The sequence below is a fragment of the Nestor notabilis genome, unplaced genomic scaffold (genome assembly GCF_000696875.1).
Source record: "Nestor notabilis isolate BGI_N333 unplaced genomic scaffold, ASM69687v1 scaffold1184, whole genome shotgun sequence".
Lineage (NCBI taxonomy): Eukaryota > Metazoa > Chordata > Aves > Psittaciformes > Psittacidae > Nestor > Nestor notabilis.
The window spans coordinates 58,096-79,845 of record NW_009926646.1 but is presented as its reverse complement, the minus strand read 5'-3'; the positions used below and the strand labels follow the sequence as shown (position 1 = coordinate 79,845).

General features: G+C 40.8%; 1 protein-coding gene across 1 annotated transcript in view; it reads right to left on the bottom strand.

Moving 5' to 3' along the window:
• Window positions 1-21,386, bottom strand: part of LOC104405029 (suppression of tumorigenicity 5 protein-like) — a 32,533-nt gene extending 11,147 nt beyond the window's left edge. Inside the window, exon 1 of the mRNA XM_010013621.1 lies at window positions 21,307-21,386. Within this exon, the coding sequence (XP_010011923.1) occupies window positions 21,307-21,386 (80 nt within the window). The remainder of the gene's footprint in view (window positions 1-21,306) is intronic.
• Window positions 21,387-21,750: the final 364 nt, after the last annotated feature.

Genomic DNA, 21,750 nt, shown 5'->3' with positions numbered 1-21,750 from the left:
GTTCAGCAGCACAGAAAGGTCCCCTGAGTAAGGAGCAGCTCCTACTTTGTGCCACCCACCATGAGTGCAAATACTGGAATCTATCTTTCCAAGAGCAGAGCAGAGCAAAGCAAAGTGAGAGGAGAGGACACCCTGTTCACCTGCCAACTGGAACCAGGGGCACCCTGCTCTCACTACTGAGAACAGATGCGATGGCTTGCTATGGCATTCATTTCCATTGACCTTGACCTTGATTTAACATAGTAGAGAAACTGTGCAGAGACCAACAGACGCTCAAATTAGAACCAGCGTTTCTGTGTCATTTCCTCCATGACTTGGACAAAACAAGCACTATTAAAAAGGTTCAGTACTGACAGCTCTTTGTAACTAATACAGTTTCACACCACCTTAAGGGCCCAGAAAAATACTCTTCTTTCTGTCTGTCAGACACACACTTGGGAAACCTCTGGGTACAAATCAGTACTTTTGCACAAACAAAATCTGAACACACTGCTGCAGTACAGCAATCTTCCAGTCATGCCTCTTTAAGTGCAGAAAAGCAGAGTAATTTGAAGAAGGACAGAAAACCCTTAATGACTTTGATTGAAGCAACATTGAGGGACACTCTCCAAAAAAATTACCTCTTCCTCTCTCTATACAAGAAGTAGGAATAGTTTCCTCTACATTTTACTACAAAGAGCTATGAGAAGTCCACTTCTAGCTATCAAACACTACCGGCTAGTGGTTTGGCTGCATTTTGGGGTGAGTAATGGAATAAACCATTGGACAGAGAAGCAATGATTCAGCATCATTTGCTTGTGACACAAGTTCCTTTTCCTCACCCCTAACTGGGTCCTCACCAGCGAGGGGAGTGAAAGGCAGGAGCAGTGATAGCTGCAAAGCACTCTGGGGGGCATTACAGTAATGCAACAAAAGCTCAGCGAACAAATGCAGGTGGCCACACTGGTCTGTGGTTAGTGTGAAGGTCAAACATGATCAAACTATCGCCAAAATATGTGGTCTGAAATGGCTCCGTTACTTAACTGAGATGACCCAAGAGGATCCAATATACTGATGATACTTTGAATTTGACATTTTCTTTTCAAATAGAAATGAGCATCTAGGCTTGGACAACTGCCTTGTACACAACATCAAAGAAGACTAATTGTACCAGGTGTGGAAAAGGACTTTAAAATTAATGTTAGGTTACTTCTTGTAACTAGGAATTATGGGAACTTTAAGACCAGACAAAAGGGACCTCCTGCACTGCTGAATTTAAATCCAATTTTGTTTGGCAGTAAACCTGTCTACTACAATATATTCTGCACTCTGGCATGGCATACAGTATTGTCATTTTCTACATTACACAGTAAATAACTACAGATGATATTTAGTTATCTTAAATCTAAATAAAACTTACAGCGAGTAAAGGAGGTGAACTTTTCACACTCAAGGGCACACAGTAGTAAGGTGGTTTTTGAGCTGATTCAAGCTGGTAATGAATCAAGCAGTACAACATGTCATATCTTGCCTCTTGCTTGGAAAGGAAAATGATGTAAGTGGGACAGAACAAGCCCTCCTCCACCAGGCTCTTTATGATTTTTGGGGTCTCACCAGGAATATGGCTCAAAATCCCCAAAACTCTGCATTCCAGATAACCTTCTCCCTTTGTTGTTGACTTTGGGACTGGGACAAAAACAAAATGGAAAATACTTTCTAAACTGAAAAGTGAATTTGCATTATAAGACTGTTTGAAATAGGCTTATGAACATTTGCTAGTAATGGAAAAGCCACAGAATTTAGAGAGAATGAGGCAATAAAATCAATGTGGATGAATATCACGAATTATTTAAAGATAGAACAAAAATAGAAACACCTATTATTTTTCTGCTTGCGCTTCTGATTCCACCCCCACCCCCCCAAGGAATTTTGATAGTTTCCATTTAAATAAAAATCGAGATGACATCAGAACTAGTTACAAAATGATAGGCCACTAGGACAGTGAAATAAACAAAAGACCAAGCTCTGTGTGCCATTTCTAAAAGCTCTAGTTTCTATGCTCCCAAGCATTACTGAGTTAATGATAGTAACTGCGGGATGCATTCAGAGTGCTGTGGTTAATTCCTACATATAAAACCCCTCCAGAGCTCTGGGTCTCTGCAGTCAGATCATGGAGAAAAGCACATAGAAACACAGCTGACTGCAGATGAACTGTGTTTTCATGGCTCAGAAGCAAAACGTCTGATTTACGCCAGTGAAATTCGGGAGTAATTCTGCCAAAGTAAATTACGTGAAGTGGCAACTATGCTCTACAACTGTACAAAAAAAGGGCAAATAAATCAAAGCTGATGAGTCAGATCCTAAATACTTGAATTAGACTGGGTCTGTAAAGCAAAGACAGCAAGAAAACCTGACAATGACAAATGACTGTAAAATAAAATGTGAACAATCAGTGTGCACTAGGTACATGCCTTTGCCAAGAAATTTCTAAGGGTGAAGAAGACAACAGGAAATTGTGAAATTATCTAGAATGAGAGGGCTAGATTCCCTGCTGCCCTAGATTTACAGCAGTCTTATGCTCTGTTACTAGGCAAGTGCAGGATGGTTTTTAAACAATGACATGTTTAAGCTTTTTTCACCCCTTCTCTTCAGATAGAAATTAATACCTAAAGCACAGAAGATCAAGTAGCCTGCGCTGTACCTTCTGTCACCATGATCAGAAGCTGGCTGCACATGATAAAAAAATCAGAAGCAAGAACTGAAATATCGGAGACCACCATTCACTCTTTTCCACTGAAGTACAGACAGGACCACCTCTCATTTTCTCCTCCAAAAATAGGATTCAAAGTTGAAAAATGGAAGCCTCCCTCGCAGTAATTCTTTTCCCAAAACATGTTCTGAATCATAATTTATGCAATAGATATTTCCACTGTTATATCTCCACTGTTACTTATTTTTATTATGTTCTGGAAATGGTTATAGCATGTTTAAGTCTCACCTGCTTTAAGATCTGGAGAGGTTTGTTGTAGAGAGTGGAGGTACAGCAAATGATAGCATTTTCTTAATCAGACAGTGTACACAAGCTCTTAATTGTCCATTAAGAACTGACAGTCCTTGAAACTTGTTCTTTAGCAGCATGTATTTTTTCCAAGTCTAGAATTCTGGTTTGGAAAAGCCCTGTCCAAATGCAGCCTGTCTGACCCATCCCTGTATGACTGCCATGCACTTGAAGTTCATGTATTGTGAAAGTAGCTCACAAGTAATATGTACTGAGGCAGGGCAAAAGAAGGAGTAATTCTGATTTTAGACTTTGCCTAAAGAGTGCTCAGGGGGGTCTCATCTCTGACCATTAGCTAAGTGCCATCCTTTTCTGAAGACAACTGCAGCAACTTCATTCAGCTTTCTGCAGACTCCTCTGTAAGCACAAAGCTGAACCAATGGCATACAATCAGCACACCCCAGGTTATATGACGCTGAGAAAGCTTATTTGTCCTCTGAAGGGCACTTTTTGTACATGTTTCTATATGTACAGCTTTTTCTTTGTTACTGTATTACTTGTATGATAAGATTAGAGAAATATGTCCTTGTTCTTCATTTTTAGCTTCATTTTAGAAGTTTTACCCTCTCTCCTTTGTCCCTTAGAAGAGTAGATTTCCACCTGTCTAGATCTCCAAAGATCTCTGTGCCTAAACCTTGGACTACTTTTCAAACATAATAAAGGTTATTACCTTCCGAGTCACTTAGTTACACGATTGCACCCTGACAGTCATCTGTCTCTCACCCATATGTTGACATTCATGGCAATCCTTGAAGATGGGCGACACAGTTTTCCTAACAAATTACTTGGAGGACCAAGTTCAACACTCACAGCAGACTTTGTAGAGGGGAGCACTACTGCTGTCTCTCACAACACAGGACTTCCATGTAACAACTGCGAGAAAAAAATTTGATGCAAAATGTTTTTTCAGCACTTGAAAACATAGAAAAGAGAAGAACCAGTTGATAAGTGAAATACGACTCATGGAGGTGCTGAAGCAAGGGAGAAGGCAGGAAACACATGGACATTTGATGCTTTCTCAAATACCAGAAATACGTGCTCAAATGATACATAATACTTTGTATGCTCACAAGAAAGAGGTGGTACAGATTTGCAGGACAGCTCTGGTATCAGGACAGGTTGAGGGTATAAACAGCATTTCAGAAGGTGCCACTGCCTGCCATGACTTATACTGACCTGTAAGTTGTGGGCTGACATCCCTCATATAATCATATACAACCCATCCAAACCTATACAACAGACCACAGCTGCACAGCCTGATGTTCACAGATATACTCCATGTTTTACAGATATTACAGTGAGAGAATCAAAGGAGCATAACTATGGGTAAAATAACATGAAATACACATTAAGAGTCTACCCTGCACATGTTAGTTGAGCATACAACGTGTCACATCTTTAGAGGCTGCATCCTGCCTCTGGAGGAGGAAAGATTTGAAGTTTTACAACCCTGGCCTCTCTTATCACCATTATTTTCTTTAGTGGCTCTGACCTTATGGAATGCAAAATAATTCCAGCTATGACAAGAGACATGACCCTTGGTACACGTTACATCATGCATAGATGTGGTGGGTTGACCCTGGTTCGACACCACATGCCCACCAAAGCCACTCTATCAGTCTCCCTCAAGAAAATATAATGAAAGGCTCATGGGTCGAGATAAGGACAGGGAGAGATCACTCACCCGTTATCACAGACAAAACAGACTTGATTCGGGGAAAAAAACTTAATTTCACTTATTACTAATAAAATCAGAGTAGGATAATGAGAAATAAAACCTTAGAAAATAAAATCTTATGAACACCTTCCCTCAATCCCTCCCTTCTTCCTGGATTTTACTCCTGATTTTCTCTACCTCCTCCCCCCAGCAGCACAGAGGGGAGGGAATGGGGATTGCAGTCACACCTCTGCTGCTCCTTCCTCCTCACACTCTTCCACTGCTCCAGCATAAGATCCCTCCCACAAGAGACAGTTTTCCATGAACTTCTCCAACATGAGTCCTTCCCACAGACTACAGTTCCTCATGAACTGCTCCAGCGTGGGTCCCTACTATGATGCGCAGCCCTTCAGGAAGAGACTGCTCCAGCGTGGGTCCCCCACGGGGTCATAAGTCCCACCAGCAAACCTTCACCAGTAGGGGCTCCTCTCTCCAAGGGACTACAGGACCTTGCTCCAGCTCCTGGGCTTCCCACAGGACCACAGCCTCCTGCAGGCATCCCCCTGCTCTGGCATGGGGTCCTCCCTGGGCTGCACATGGATATCAGCTCCACCACGGACCTCCATGTGCAGAGGTGGGTATCTGCTCCACCACGGACCCCCAAGCACTGCAGGGCACAGCCTGCCTCACCATGGGCTGCACTGTGGGCTGCACCATGGGCTGCAGGGGAATCTCTGCTCCAGCACCTGAAGCACCTCCTGTCCTCCTTCTGCACTGACCTGGGTGTCTGCAGGGCTGCTTCTCTCGTGTGCTCTCACTCCTGTCTCCAGCTGCAATTGCTCCTGTGCAGCCACCTTTCCCTTTACCCCGGAGGTGCTGCCGCTGTCGCTGATGAGCTCAGCCTTGGCCAGCGGTGGGTCCATCTTGGAGCTGGCTGGTATTGGCTTTATCAGACATAGGGGAAGCTTCTAACAGCTTCTCACAAAAGCCAGCCCCATAGCAGCCAGCCCGCTACCAAAACCTTGCCATGTAAACCTAATATGATGGGTTTGTACAGATTAAGAAGAAATTGAATACTTTAAGAGGGATTTTTCTTTCAGTTTTACTTTTGGCCCTGTTACATTTGCTTTCTTTAAATATCTATGAATTAGGGTTTGATTTTCTTCTGGCTTATGTCAGCATGAATCAAGAGTTACCAAAGAGAGGTTGCTGAAGATGCAAACTGATGCAAAATTGTTGTTATAGGAAGATTTAAGGCATTGACCTGGCACAAACGCACACTTATGAAAAACAAAGTTTCAGACTAAATAACATTTGCAGTGAAAATTAAATTAGGTTACTCTATTTGACTAGTTACTGTATGATTCATGCTACTTTGTTTAGCTAAACAAGCCAGGAAAATAAGGAAATTTATTGGGTATACCCACAGCTGAGTGTCATATGAAAGCCTTTGTCAGCCAAGAGTTGTTTGGGGTTTTTTAGTTGAACACGGCTTTGAAAAAAGTCTTTGATCTATTTATTCCCCAATCTGCTGCCAGTCATATGTAAACTGACAAAGTGAAAAAGAAAGAGAAATAAATGAAAAAGCACCAAGCTATGACTTGCAATGCTTGCTGCTACCACACTTATTTACCTTAGAGTCCAGACAAGGCCGAACTTAACTTGACTAAAATCCCTAAATCTTCTTCACTGAATGTTAACAAAAGAATGACAGGCCAGTGCTCAATCACCACACACACCAATGCTCAAAACACAGTCCAAAGGAAACTTTCCAAAAGATCTAGACATTGGCTTCTCTCTGCTTTTTACTGACTGTAACTGTCAACAGGAGCAGGGTTAGGTCAGGGAGACACTCCCCATCACTTTGCTCACCACGATCAAGGGTAACATAAACGTGTACATTACTCACCCAGCTGAAATGAGCCTCCCAGATCACATTTCACCACCACACCTACAAAAGCTGTGGGATCGCAAGCCTAAATTTGGAACTGGGATAATATCTGGAGGGATTTATATATCCTTTATAAATATTTCATTCTCACAAGACCTTGGCTTCTTATAAAACCCTGGATTTAGTTTTACACTCTTCTGTTGGCCTATTAGGTTTTATAAGGAGCTGGCCAATACATTTTTACTTTTCATATTATAAGCTCATCAGCTGTAAAAATATTTGCTCTCTGAAGACTAGAAAACCTAACAACAAAATCCTTGCAGTAACTCATGGTCTCTCAGCTAACAAACATTTGAAGCAACAGAAGTCCAGATTCTGACCCTAAGTTACATCCCTCAGAGCCTCACAGAGTTTGGCAACATTGATTTTTTTTCTTGAAAAGCACAAACCCATAAGACTTCTGTTATTTATTTGGTGGAAAAACAAACCTCAAGCTGTTTCATACCTCAGAAATTAAGTTTCTTAGAAAACATAATACAAACAAATGACTGAAACAAGGCATCAAAACCAACACAACACACAGAAGTTACACTGGCAGCACTGTGTTTAACACTGGGTTTCCATCACAGCAGTTATCCAGCATTTAGAAAAACACAGTCATTGTAAGTCATATTCAGCCCAGGTAGAAATAAGCACAGCCTCTATCTAATGGACTAACACTTTCTATACAATAAAACCAAATTTAACTTGTCCAAAGTAGGCAACCCAACAATACAAGGAAACAAAGGGGTGTCATTCCTCATACACACTGTCATCCAGTGGATATATCTGGTGGGGGGAAGAAAGCAGTGGCAAAATGCACAGATACGAATACTGAAGCATAACTTAAACATCACTTGTAAGAACTAAAGATTCAAAACCGGAATCTCATCAGACTAGACAAGAAACATGTATTTAGCCATGCAGAGAAATTAGGTTCTGTCTGAGACCAAAACAGGTAGGGGGAGGAGGGTAAGAGAGGGGCTGTAAAAATTAGTTTTAGTCCCACAGAGTCCCTTGTTCTGTAGCAGAGCTGCAAACTTTGGCAACAAAAGCTGCTTCTGTTGCTGTCTTTAGTAAGCAGTAGGCTGGTGTTGAGTTCCTGCCTATGAGTAGAAAGCTTATCTACTGCAGAACTGGCTTTAGGAAAGGATATTAGGGTTCAGTGCTATGTTAATTCATGCTCTTCACATCTGCTTTATTTAGTTTCCTCCTCTCATGCCTCTGACAAACACACGACTACCCATCATTACAATCACTTCAGCCTACCAATCCCAGACTTACTCAAAAGCTCTTCCCTCCTGGAAAGATGCAGAACGGAGAAGGAGAAGTGCTGCTCTCAGTCCCTCATGTCCTGCCGCAGCCGCTGTGCTTCCTGAATACTGCCTGCTTCACCTGTTAGGCACTAAATGACACACAGACTGAGTGCGTATGTCAAACCTCTGTCCCCTTGTATGCTTAAAGGGAGGAAACTGGCATTAATGTTTAACTAGCAAATCGCTTCTCTGCTTTCTCACTTTCACAGGTGCATGAAAAATCTGGCAAGCCAGAAGTTTCCTCCTGGTTACCCACGGCTTAGAAAAAATCTTGTTTCATTTGGGTTTTTATTTTAAAGTCACAGGGAGCAACAGTTTACAATTCATTCCTGAACCTCTGGACCAGTGCAATCCAACTGCCTGTTGGTAAAGAAATCATAGAAGCTGTATCAAGTACCCAACAACACATACACAGACACAGTAAACAAGCCCACCAGACTCAACACGTATCTGGAAGTCCACATGGGTGACATTACTGTTTGACAGGAAAGGGAGAGGTTGCAAATCCACATTAAAACGCTTTTAGGTCTCCGCCAACAGTTTCAAATGGGCACAGGCTATCTGCCATCTCCCCTGTTTGCCTCTGTTGACATAAGGTGGTTTTCCAAAACAGCAGCAAATCAAGGGGGTAGAGTTTTCATGTGAGAGCAGTCTGATTACTGGGCGTTTGTTCGATTGTCTGTACTGACAAGTCCCCTTATGGGCTCAGCGGCTTCCCTGGATAAGCATCTGCTGCGCAGAAAAAAAAGGCACTTTGAAAAGGCCACACCTAATTCAAAAGATAAAGGTGGATGACCCGAAAATCCTGTGCACAGGTAGCTAAGGTCCACAGGCACGCTTTTTTGCAAGTCCTTGGCACTGTGTTGACAGGGACACTAGAATAATCAAGACCTGTTGCTCTCCTACAGAGGGCTCTCACTGACACATCTTTTGCTCAAAGCCTCCTAGGCACTGTGGGCATTTTTGCATGCATATAATTTAATAATATGGATGACAACTGTGTATTTCCATTAGCTCCTATTTTCCTGCTTGCAGGAAAATGCTTACAGTTTCATTTGTTTTTAAAGGCCATTTGCTGTTAACGTTTCTCAAGTGCAAATACAAGGTTGATGCTCAGTGTGACTGATTCCTGGTTTCTGTACAGAATATTACCTGACAAATAGTTATTATGCTATTTGGAGGATAAAGCATGTGAAAAGACTGTGAGGATGCTATGATAATGGTACTTCTTGCTTTGGCTTTCTGGACAAAATGGTTTTCTTCCAATCAGGGAAGAAACGCAGGATAATTCTTTCACTTATATTTCATTATGTTCAGATCTTCCTTTCAATCTTACTCTTTACAAATTCTGCTATGTGTTCTTTCAATTTTCTGTTCCACTCAAGTGGAGAATATCTTTTTAGGATAACTAAACAGTTCAGGAAACTGGTAAGAGAACACAGACTCTTTCACTGCTAAATCTCTGATTCGAATCCAGACTGATTAGGGCACAGAACAGAAATTGTTCTCCCATACTGATGGCTTTTCAACAGCTGAAGTGTAAAGACATGAGGGTCTTACACCAGCTCCTAATAAACAGATCCTCACAGAACATAAAACATCATTAGTAATGCTCATAAACTGTATCTTTGTTGATCTTTTCAATGAGACTGCCAGCATCATTCCTAAGAATGACTTCCTCCAGAAAAATTGAAACATTGGCATATGATGTAAAACTGTTTTGCACAACTACTACGCTATATCCCCTGTGGACTTCTGCCTCACTTCTTATCACCACCCAATAAAGAATTTCACATGAATCTTGCTCTAGTTTTCTGATACTGCATTGCTGGGGACTCGTGTTTTAACAAGGATTTTGCTCATTGTTTATATTCACTACATTTTGGTACAGTAAAAACACTAGAAAGACATCAGAAACATTTCCAAAATAATGTTGTTGTAATCATTTTCTGCAAAAATCTATAATAGTTTAGTTGAGGTCTTAGTACTATTGGTTATGCTAATGTAAATACAGGGATTAAACAATTAAAGATTGCAGTGTTTGTCTAAATAGTCTTTGTACTGGAACAGATCACAGTTGCATTAAAAATGCCACTTTCAGACTAACCTGTCAGCTGCAAGACTCTGCTTTTTGAAAGTCTTATTACTTTTCACTTTTTAGTTAGTTTACATTGTTTTTCGATAATACAAACCTTAATAGAAAAGGCAATGTTAATGATGATGTATGATTTGCTGCCTATAAAAGCATAAAGCATTCAGAGTGTTATGAGAATTAAATTACTATGGGAAGTAATTTGCCAGGGTGCATTCCTGGAGCCTCCAAATGACAACAAAGCAAACTTGATCTGAAACTGCATGAAAGAAAATGCAATCAAAATTTTAGGTCTTTGGTTTGGTTGGGGTGTTTTTTCTTCCAAAACCTGTGCAAATGGGAGGGATGTATTAACACAACTTCCCTCTAAGAAAGCTATTTGTTTGACTAACAAGTCCATATAAATTAAGTAGTAATGCTTCTTCCTGAACAGACATCTGGTAAAAATTAAAGTCAAACAAAGTAGCCAACAGTAGAAATGAAATAGCAAAATTTCCTGCTCCTCCCCACCATTTGAGGAAGCCCAAAGGATGTATCCAAAAGTCCATTTCTTCAGTCCTCTCTCTTGTTCTAATTAGAAGCTGTTATCTTGGTTTACAAACCATTCTTCTTTTCTAGACTACTGTGCTTAGAAGAATATTTCTGCAACCCTGCTAAAGAGATCTCAGGAGATTTCAGCCTGCCCTCTAATCCACTGCCCCAAGGTCACTGCTGAGCAGGGTGAGAGAGGAAAACATTCAGCTTCCTTGGAAATCAGCACCCCACCAATGCTGCATACCCAGATAAAGGACAGCAATGAAGTCAATGAATACAAAGCCTGTATTCAAGTTCTTCCCATTTCAGAGTCATCTGAACCAGCTTGTTCCCACTGCTGACATTTTCTTCCTTATGACAGTACCTCACTCTCACCTCCCATGGTCCAGTTCAGATTTGAGCTGCTGGAGCTCTGTGTCCCAAACACACCTCCAACCTCACAGGGTAAATAACGACTGCTATTGATTTCTGAACCAAATGTACCTTTGCACTGCTGGGAACTGGCCAGCTGAAAATTTGTCAGCTGCACAGTTCAAGCTGTGTCTTCTTTTAAAGAAGTACAATAATTGCTAATAGAATACACATCGGTTATTCGGTTTCCACAGTTTGGCTGAAGTTTATTTATATTGTTTTCTAAACCTCAATGGTTTTGAAACCAACAAGATAATAAAGACAGTGTCTCATTATGGCTCGAATAACTTTACATATTGCTTACTCTTAGCAGAATTTTATTGGACACTATTCTTCCTATTTTCAAGCTTGCTGTCAAAATATTAAAACTTGATTCTTTTTTAAAATAACAAACTTTTTTATAAGCTTTGTTTCACAAATTCGTAAGGCGCTTAAAAGTTTCTCTCTACTGTTTCTGAGCAGTAGGCGAATACTTCTGGCGGGCGAGCACATGTCAGCAGTTCAGTGCAGAGTGCCTCTTTGCCTTAAGCCACGCACAGCTGCCAGGAGCTCTCCCGCAGCGCAGCAGAGGTGAGCGGTCAGGGCCTTGCCTCCTGTGCTGCCTGGCACAAGCCGCAGGGAGAGGCAGGGACATGTCAAGAACACATGAGCTGAACTCGCACCTCTGGCCTCTTTCTTGGTGCTCTACAAAGTTCCCAAGGGCTGCTTTGACTGGGAAAAGTAGGAGCTGTTTTAGCCCAGGCTACACCACAACTGATGGAGGAAAAGAAACTTTTATTTCAAAATGTATGTATTATTTCAAGATGTATAAAATGAAGACTTGGCTCCCTGCTTTATTTATACATTGCTCACTCTCCTTTCCAAGCTCCCCTCCCCTACCAGAGTCCCTTGAAAACAGGAACTCATACAACCAAATAGCATGAAACAGCAACTGCTAACCTACCAAACCATGCACAGATCTCCCTAAAATTGTGCAACACCATCAAGCACTTCCAGACCCACCGCCTTCTCTGTCATTGTTTTCTGCATCTACATCTGCGTGTGTCCTCCAGAGAAAGGTTTTCCCCGAGACACACCACGCTTGGCTGTGTATTTTGGTAAGCATTTCAGCAAACAGTTGAGGCAGCAGCAAACACACCAGCACTTTTCCGCACGGCATCTTATTATAGCACAAATTAAATTGGCGTCCAAACATCCCACTAAACTTTCTGTTAAGCATGGATGGGAACATCATCCATACAGAACATTTTATCAAAGTCTGAATAGTACAGCCATCTACAGCTACCTATAACTGAAGTTTTATGGAGACTCCTTTAAACCATGCCACTAACTGTAGAGCCCAGGCAGAGAGCACTTTTTGCCTGTAACTGAAATGCAGCCATCTGCAAAGGGGAAAGAAGCAGATTTTCTATCACTTGTGGCAACACTGTCTACATGCTTAGCAAAGAAAGCATGAGAGATGAGCCCTTTATCGTAACTGTGCTAAGGCAAAGGCAGTAACACATAACAGTGGAGAAATTGCTTTAGAGTTTCAAATAAGACCAAAACCTCGGGTTTTTAGGGCAACACAGGGAGCTGAAGATGCATCCTTTGATTTCCAAGTGATTGCTCTCTTCATGATGAGCCATTCAGAAAACTCAGGATATAAATATCACAGTCTTTATATTTACATTAAATATGCAAATACAAAAAGTTACTTTTTGTCTATCTTACTGTTAACATTTTTCTTATAGTAGAATCAGGGCTCCCTCATGGTGGATGCAGAGCTCCACCACACTCTGCTGTGGCAATAGCAAGGGAGCTCTTCTGCCTTATCTGCCTCCCGAGGCATCCAGCAGCACATGAAAGCAGTTCTTTTGCAGTAATCGGAAGATAATTCATTTGCCAGTGCAGGCAGACTGAACCACATCTGGGTGAATGTCTTGACAGTAAATTTGAACAGTGTCTACAGCTTAACACAGAGCTGAAGGACACTGCTCTGGTTTGGGTTTTTTCTTTTGTTAGGGGTGGGGAGTTACAATAGCAGAATGATTGAAATGATACAAAATAAGTTAAAATGATATTGTTGCAAATAACAGCAAGCAAAAACACTACAGTTGCATCCATGAGCTGATCCATCTAGATAAGAGAAAACGCATTGCCTCTCTGAAGACAACACTTCTTCCAGTGCAGGCTAGGACTGGTTTTGGAAGTGACTGTATATTTCAGTTTTTTAAGGCCAAAACACAGACATGAAATCTTCCCTTAACTACTACTTTTCTGAAAGCTGGTATTGTTTCTGCCTCCATCACAGAAACACAGAAATAAAACATAAGACCTTGATGTGCATATGAAGTAGGTGAGCGTAGACATCAGCACATTACAGGGACAGGTACGCAATCCAAAACAACACTTCTCCTAGAAACCAACCCAAACAATACTTCTACACATCTTAGCTTTGCTGAGTTCTGTCATATGCAATAAAAGACTGCTGCTGTTAATACAAACAAGAAAGGTTGTGTTTGCTTACACAAATGCAGTGATTATTTTCCAGGTTCCCAAATGAAAGAATCAGGGTGGATAGAAGAATAGTGTTCCAGAACTCTGCTGGCTCTGCAAACATCTCTCATCAGTCCTCTAGAGCCTTGCACCTCCTGCAGTCATCTGCAACCCCAAAAAGCAAGCACAGAGCATGTGCAAAGACCCATTGTTCCAAAAGGGGAGCACCTGGCCTCCCCTCCACATGACTGATGATGGCTACACAGAAGCTGAGGCCCCATGGAAGCAGGTCCAGATCTAGTCCCTGGTTTAGCCAGCAGCAAGGGAATGCATCAGCCTAAGGAGCCTTCCCTCTGTATTTCCAACAGTGATTTTACCTGTGAATAACAACAGCAAATAATCCCAGACTCATGATAAAGCCGGACATAACACTCCCCAGGGGGTCACTTGGTTAGGAAATACAAGTCATTATTTTATTTGATATTTAAAGAATTATAAACAATTCAGCTAAAACACTCCTTAGGTACCTCTAGAGTTATATTAGCCCAGATAGTCATTTGGTTTATGTGGTGCATCTCCACTGCCTTCACTGGAGGTAAGCCAGATCCTGCCAATTAAAATTCTGACCCATTAACTTAAATCCTGGAGAAGGTCTGAGCCACAAAGCCAGTGCAAACATATCTCAGTACATGTTAGACTAATGAGGCTGACAAATTGTTGGTGGCAACAAGAATGGCCTCACACATTGTTGGAAGATGAAAACCAAAGCGTGTATTAAGAGGTTTGTGGGTACCAGCTCAGTTCTTCCCAGGCAAGGACAAAGATGCAACTCAGTGGTCAGATCTCAGTTTTGATCAAGCAAGCGTATATTTATTATATTTTAGACTAGGAAATTAACAACTTGCAAGTTTATGCTCACAGCAACTTTCAGGTGTAAACCTTTGCTAGCACAAATTTCTAATGCCTTGCTATACAACCCACTGATATCAGCACACTCAGTTTATTGTGTCATTAAATCATGATTGCTCAGCTGGAGAACATTCTCCACCTCAGTGAGGATGATGCCTTTCCTCTGCAGATTGCATGTAAAGGCAGCAGCCCACATCAAATAATTAAATCTGCACCCAAACTCACATGCTTGCAGTGATGTAGTTTTCCTCAGGTGCATAGCCTCTGAGACTAGTTCTCCTGAGACACAGAGTCCTTTTTTACACAACTGGAAGCAGGATTGGTTTCTGCTTTGGCTATCATCCCAAATCAAGCCCAGAGACATTAAACTAAAAAGATGTGTGTTCTTGGCAGTCCCTCCATATATACTGCTAAAGTCACCACGCCGGCAAAACACTTAAGCAAACTCGATTTTTGTTCACTGTAAGCAGTACACGAGTGTGCTTAAGCTTTCAAAAGCTCACTCCTAAGACTTGATTTGTGAAACTTCCGTGCATACATTTTAAACGTGCTTTACATGGGACAGACTTAGTGCTGTTCCACAAGAAGTCAAAGGACAATCACCTTTACTTGCTTCTCAAGAAATTGAGAGTAAGTGTAATGATATTATCCTTGTAAATTATGTTTCTTGTTAAGTGCATATATTGCTTAATTCATCAAAATATCTTCCTCATTTTATTGACATTAAGCATTCCATTTACAAAAATAGATACTGATGTGTGCAATTTTTTTTCCAGTTTAACAAAAATTTAGCCAAACATTATTAATTAAGAAAGCACATCAAATCGATGTCTAAGTAATTCTACTTACAGGGATATATTCTGTACTTACAGCAGAAAGATACTGCTCATGTTTTTAACTATTTTTAATTAGATAATTTATTTTTAAATCCTATCCTACAGTAAAAATGTGCCTTACAGTATTTATTCTGTTTCTCATTCCGGTACTGTATGTAGCAGGGCAACACTGCCTGGCAGGAACACAGTTCTACATCCAGCTCACAAGGTGGGACTCGTATGTCATGCAGCCTGCTGCACTGAAAATACTGGAGGTAAAGGGAAATTCTATCACTTACAAATACATTGGAAGAAGACTGTATCTCCATATTCTGAAATTACTTCCACCTCATGCAATATCCTCAGACAAAAACTGTAGATCAATGGGCTCCTCTAAAAACAAACACTTCATGTACTCCAGTAGTACACTGCAGCAGGTGATAAGGCTCAAGCCAAGTGTATAAAGTGCCTTGAGATCCCAAGTTCAGAGATGGCATATAAGCCAGAGGTAAAGACAACAGGAATGATTTACAGAAGTTATGTAGCCGCAGTTACTCTAAACACTTTTCAGCTCTGGACTAGTGCTTGTTGCATTTAATATCTCTAACTAAACTGAAATTTTAAGATACAATGATACATTAATACATAATTATTTTGTTCACAATTTTTTTCTCCTTTTCTCTGTTAGACTAAACAGACTACAAGTTTGAAACCTGTATTATGTTAAGTAGAACATGACCTCACAGACATAGCTATAGGTCTGTTTTAATACAGTATAGTCTTGAGGTGATTTTTAAGTCAGAGCTGGTAGTGCCATTTCTACATTTATCTTTGCACTGGACCAAACACAACATTAGGACAAATAATTTATAAATTAATTCATTAATTCAAATAAAATTTCTGCATAAAACACAAAGATTCCAGATAAATATTAAATCATTTGCCAAAGGAAAGCAAGCCACATTCTGAGGAGGGGGCTACAAATGCTGCTTATGCCTTTTATTTGACTTCTGTTGTCTTAAGGTTTCCTCAGAATTACACTGATCCTCTTAATATGGTGCAATGAAATAAACTAGTCATTTGGTGCAAAAGGGTCACACACTAGCGGCGAGTATGCTATGGGCTCCTTTGTCTCCTGTTGAAGAGTTAATAAGATTGCTAAGAAGTCTCTTAGCTATACATATGGTGCTTTCCTAACTTCCTTGGCGCTCACCTCAGTGACTCACAAGGAGGGATTAAAGTTGTTTCCTTGAAGCTCACCGAAACCCAGAAAGTCTTATTTCGTAAGTGTAACAATCCTTGTGCAAACTTTCTAATATTTGCTTCCTATAATTGACTCTTGTTCCAGACAACCCCACTGGCTTGGGCTAAAAAGCATTCCTACTCCAAGCTCTGTCACTGACCATGACAGTTAGCAGGCACCTAGAGAAGAGAGTAAGAACAAGATGAGCATGCAGTGCTACTTAACCAGCTTAACAGTCTGTTGACTCAAATGTTTGTTCCAGTGGCTAAAAGCCTTTGGTAGATTTTCCTTCCATGAATTTGTCCGATTATAACATCCTGCAGTAGTAAGTTCCATAGTTAAAAACACGCTGCAGAGAAATACCTTCTTCTCAAATTATTTTTAACCTGTCATCCTGTAGTTTCATTTGATTCATATAGATTCTTAAATAGAAAGAGATTTTTTTTCCCCTATTTACTGTCTTTGTTCATGTATCATTTCAGAGATTGCTATTACCCTTTCTTTCCCTTCAACCCTTTCTTTTCCAGGATGAAGGGTCACAGTCACTCTATTCTTGCCTTGCAGTGAAAATGTTTCGTACCTTCTACCACCCTTATCATCGCTGTACAATTTTCCTATTTAGAGCACAGTCACGTTTGTCTCAAACTTGAGACACACAAAAATTTTGACACACAAAAATCTCCATTTGTAACAAGTGGTGATTGAACTTCAGATAACTTCAGAATGAATGCATCAGCGTGGATGAATGTTTATTGAAATCACCTCACTTGCTTCAGTTCCAAAGGTTTTCGCCTCCTGTGCTCACAGCAGAAGCCTGTGAATCTCACAACCAGTTTCTCAGCTGAGGCTCCCAGTTATCCTCCCTCACTCTGCTCTCCGTCTCTGCCTCATTTCCTAAACTGCCATTGGCACAACGCTGGTGGAAAAATGGCTGTGGTGCCCCATGTCAATGGATCCACACTCTGGTAAGGACCAAACAAATCTTAGTTACTGCAAGAATCTTGACGCAACTGTATAGACGTTCACTTGTAGGCACCTCCTTTCCACTGACGATATTTATGACTAAAATTTAAATCCATGATCTAGGAAGGTCTGACTCACAGCCAAAGTAACTTGAAAGACTTATATGGACTTTACTGACCTTTGCTTCTGACCCATAAGGAATCACAAAAGGTTGAACCAGGTGGCGACACTCTATCACTGAAACACACTTTGTGTCTTAGAGTCGTAGAATCAGTTAGGTTGGAAACGACCTTCAGGATTGAGTCCAGCTGAACACTCTTGCAACAATAAACTCCACCAAAAATAACAGTAAAAGTTGTCCTAGCCACCAGGAGACTAATACACCTGTGTTTTGCCAGTATCAGCACTGACTGAAACTATACTCCCACAAATTATACATAGAGAAAACACATTTGCAGATTTCCAAATCTCCAGTCAAATCCCGTACTAAATGGAGACAATGACTGCTCAGTTTCAGTGAATCTTTGAACATGTTGGCAATAAATCCTGAAAGCCGTAAACTTTTATTATGCCAGCACTTACTCTGCTGATTTACAGCCTGACTAAAATGAAGAATCCTCATGGTTGACTCAAATAACATCCTCTTACAGGGTTTCACGAAGACAGGTGAAGAAGAAGACATAAGGGAAAATAATGGATGGAGAACTAGGGCATGACAACCTATTCATCTCCTCATTTGTCACACAAGTGCAACTCAAAAGTTTTTCTTAGCTTCAGGTCTGTACTTGTACTTACAAAATCTTTTCCTGACAAATTCTAATCAAAACAGATGGTGATGATAAGGAAAGACAGTTTATTTGACAGTTATTATCCAATAACTTACTATCCCACAGGACTTTCTAAGCTGTTCAGAATGGAAAAGATTTTAAACCCAAAGACTAGGTCCAAAGTTTGCTAAAGTCTAGACCCAAGTTCCCAGCACCAATCTGTCTGCACTGGTGGAAGGATGATAAACAACTTGGGAATGCCATTAGGGATCTGGGTTTAATATCTACATATGCATCTCTCTCTAGAAATTCCTCTAACCACCCTCACTCCCCTTTTATTTTATACTTTTTACTGTTTTGTCCTATGAGATGCCAAACACACAAACTAATAAATGGAGAAACATACAAGGATATTGAGCCCATTTCTGCTGAGATTTAGCACAGCATAACATGCCTAATAAAAGAACTAGAATGAATGACGGTTATCTGTATCTTTAGTCAACTGCACAAGTTAAAAAGGAGAACAGAACCCGAAGGAAGAAAGGCAAATCAACCTAATGAAAGGTTTAGACATAGGAAGGGTGTGACAATGCTGCAAAGGAGGTCACCAGGAAAGGCAGGATTAGGGTCAGAGTTCTACCTAAAGCTCTTGATTATTAATTCATCACTACTCTGTAGGGCAACCTATCTCTTGGTCATCAGCATGAGGCCATTTCATACAGCTCAGGAAAATTGCCTGGGATTCAATAATATATGTAGATAAGTGAGAAAGTGTAGCAGAGAGCTGAAAGAGATAAATGAGTTTTTAGATGTAGAAGGCAATTCAGATGCAGACATATGTGCATGAAATATGGGAACACAACCAAAATCAAGAAAAAGCACAGAGCATTTTAATGCTAAACAGAGTTACATCATTAAAAAGATTTTTTCCTCTAAATAAAAACAGAAAAGAAATAAACTGATTAAAAATAATAATAATAATCTCTTCTATCACTTCCACCCTGAAAACCCCAAAATTTAATTTCTATATTCCATTTTCCATTGTTGGCATTTGTAAAAGTTCAGAATACAATGGCAAGCATGTCAAACCAAGCCAGTATTCAACATTATTTCAAGTTGACCTACAGTTGCCTGCTAGGATCAAAGCCAACTCTCCTCAATTTCTGTCTGACCTTCTCCATCTATGCCAGCTGTTCTATACCTGGCAGCTGCCAATAGAGGGACTTTTTGCCTCTGATATCTCATTTTTAAGTAGATAAAATCAAACAGTAATTCCATGACCTACTCACTTGAATCACGGTCTTTACTAAAGTATTTAAAACAGTAACGTTCTCTCCATATAAGCCTCCTATGCACACACTGTGCTGCTGTCAGCTAGGACTAACCTGGTACAGCTTGTTGGGTGTAGTACCCTCAGTCAGCAATGGCAAGAACAGATACAACCTGCCCAAAGCGATAGGAGTGTTTCATTGACATTGGTACAACCTACACTCTTATTCCGAAGTGTCCAACAAATAAAGAGGACCTCCACTGCTTTTTCCTTTACAACATTCATTTCTTGGCACAGACTCATTTTACTGCAACCTGCTGAATGCCTCACAGAGTTACTTGTTGAACTTTATAAGGCAAAGAGCACCTTCTTTATTTCTATGTCCAATAACTAACATAAAGATATCAGTGCAGTACAGAGACTCTATAAGGCCACCGCAAGTTATTTTCACATTTCTCCTCCGTGCTGTTTATAATAGCATTAAAGTCTTGTTTCGAGCCAAAACACAAGAAAAATTGAGATATTGGCATGTTATTGTGTAAGGTAGTATAAAACAGCCCCTCAAAACAGAGCAGGACAAGATAGCCATGCAATAATCCCCTGTAGAGCTGGACAAAATGCTACAGTAAAGGCAGAGACGTGTCAACAGACACTTCACACACTTGAAGAAAGAGCCTGAACAGTTTATGTGGCTTTCTACTCACCTCACTAAGATGACATCCAAAGTCTAGAGCTTTGCTCCTGTGTTCAAATGATTAATCCATAAAGGTTCTGTAGTCTGATGGTAGTCTAAACTTTCCCAGTCAAAGCATACTGAGGCTGCCCTTAGATCTAAGTGCAGGTTTTGCAGCTGTCAGCCCCAAAATGAAAGCAGCTGGTGGGCTTGTCCTATGTGAAAGCCACAGGTTGAATCTGTCAGCACTACTTTGTAAAGGCTGTGGCTGAGAACAAGACTCTGCTGACCTGGATATAAGAACTTGTTGGCTGCAGGTGAGTTGTTTACTTGCATACCAAAGCAACACTCCAAAGCAGAGTTGCCCAAAGAAAACTTCTTGTCTTCAGAACACTGCCTTTGATCAGTATAAACTGAAGGACAAGGAAACAGTAACTGACTCTACCCGTCTTGCCATTATACTGGACTAATTCGTGAGTGCCTGTTATTTACAGGCATCTGAACCACTGTGTGCAGCTGCATCACAGCCTTCTGATAGACTAGAACTTTCTTAGGATAGTGTTTCTTAGCCACAAGGAAGCATGCACAAATTTGGAAGCACAATCTAAACAGACTGATTCTCTCAGACTTGTCAGGCTTGGGGACTTAAGGCATCCTTGGCTCAGATTTTCCCCAGCTGTTAGTGTTAAAGTTGGTCTACTTTGTAAACTACTTTAATGCTACAGAAAGGAGGACACATAAGCAAAGCGACAGAGATAAGCCCTGTACTTTACATTCAGCTGTTTCATGCTCACTCCCTGACCTGCAGCAGGAGACTGCCTGGCCACTGTCTGTAAAGGCAGAAACAGAAGAGAAAACACAGCAGAAAACAAAACAAAATACAGACTGGGGATTGGCAATAGAGAAAAGCTCACATGTAGTCATATGGCCAAGAAATTTAGCCCAAACCTCCTGAGGCCTTCCACACAGGTCTCACCTTGCAATCACTTTCATCATAACCAGCCAACAAGCAGCGATAGCTTGACAGAAACATGCCAGAAGCAGACCTTTATTCATCCTTTGGTTCCTCCAATTCCTACAAAAAACTTCTCGCAGCCCAGCAAAGCACTTTCTGTGTCAGAACAGAGGTCATTTACCTTTGAACAGAGATTTTGTTCCAAATGCAGGCAAACCTTTCTCAGAATCTACAAAACATGTAGTTCACCACTTACCTATCCAGAGCGTCCTGAGGCACTTTACTCCCTCCAGCTCTGCTGTTGACACTGGCATTCTTGTTGGCAGTCATGGTCATTTCTGCTTTCTAGAAGTGTGGATATCTGGGATGAGAAAAAAAAACCAGTGAAGTTTTCAATCAGTTACCCTTCAAGACTGTCAGAAGTACTATGCTGTGCAAAGGCAGAACTCCAAGCTGCTTTCCATCCTATGAAATGCAATCAGTCTCATTATGATCCAGAAGAGCTAAATCCAACCTCTCTACTGCTGCCTTTTCATATCCATAGACAAGTTCATTACAGCCCAGTGCTGTAAAGGGAGATATGGGAATTCGGTGTATGCTTCAGGTTCTGGCATGTCTGATGAATGAAGCTTGATACAGAGTTCACAATTTTGTGGTTCTTTGGTTTGGTTTGGTTCTTTCATCCACCAATATACGTGGA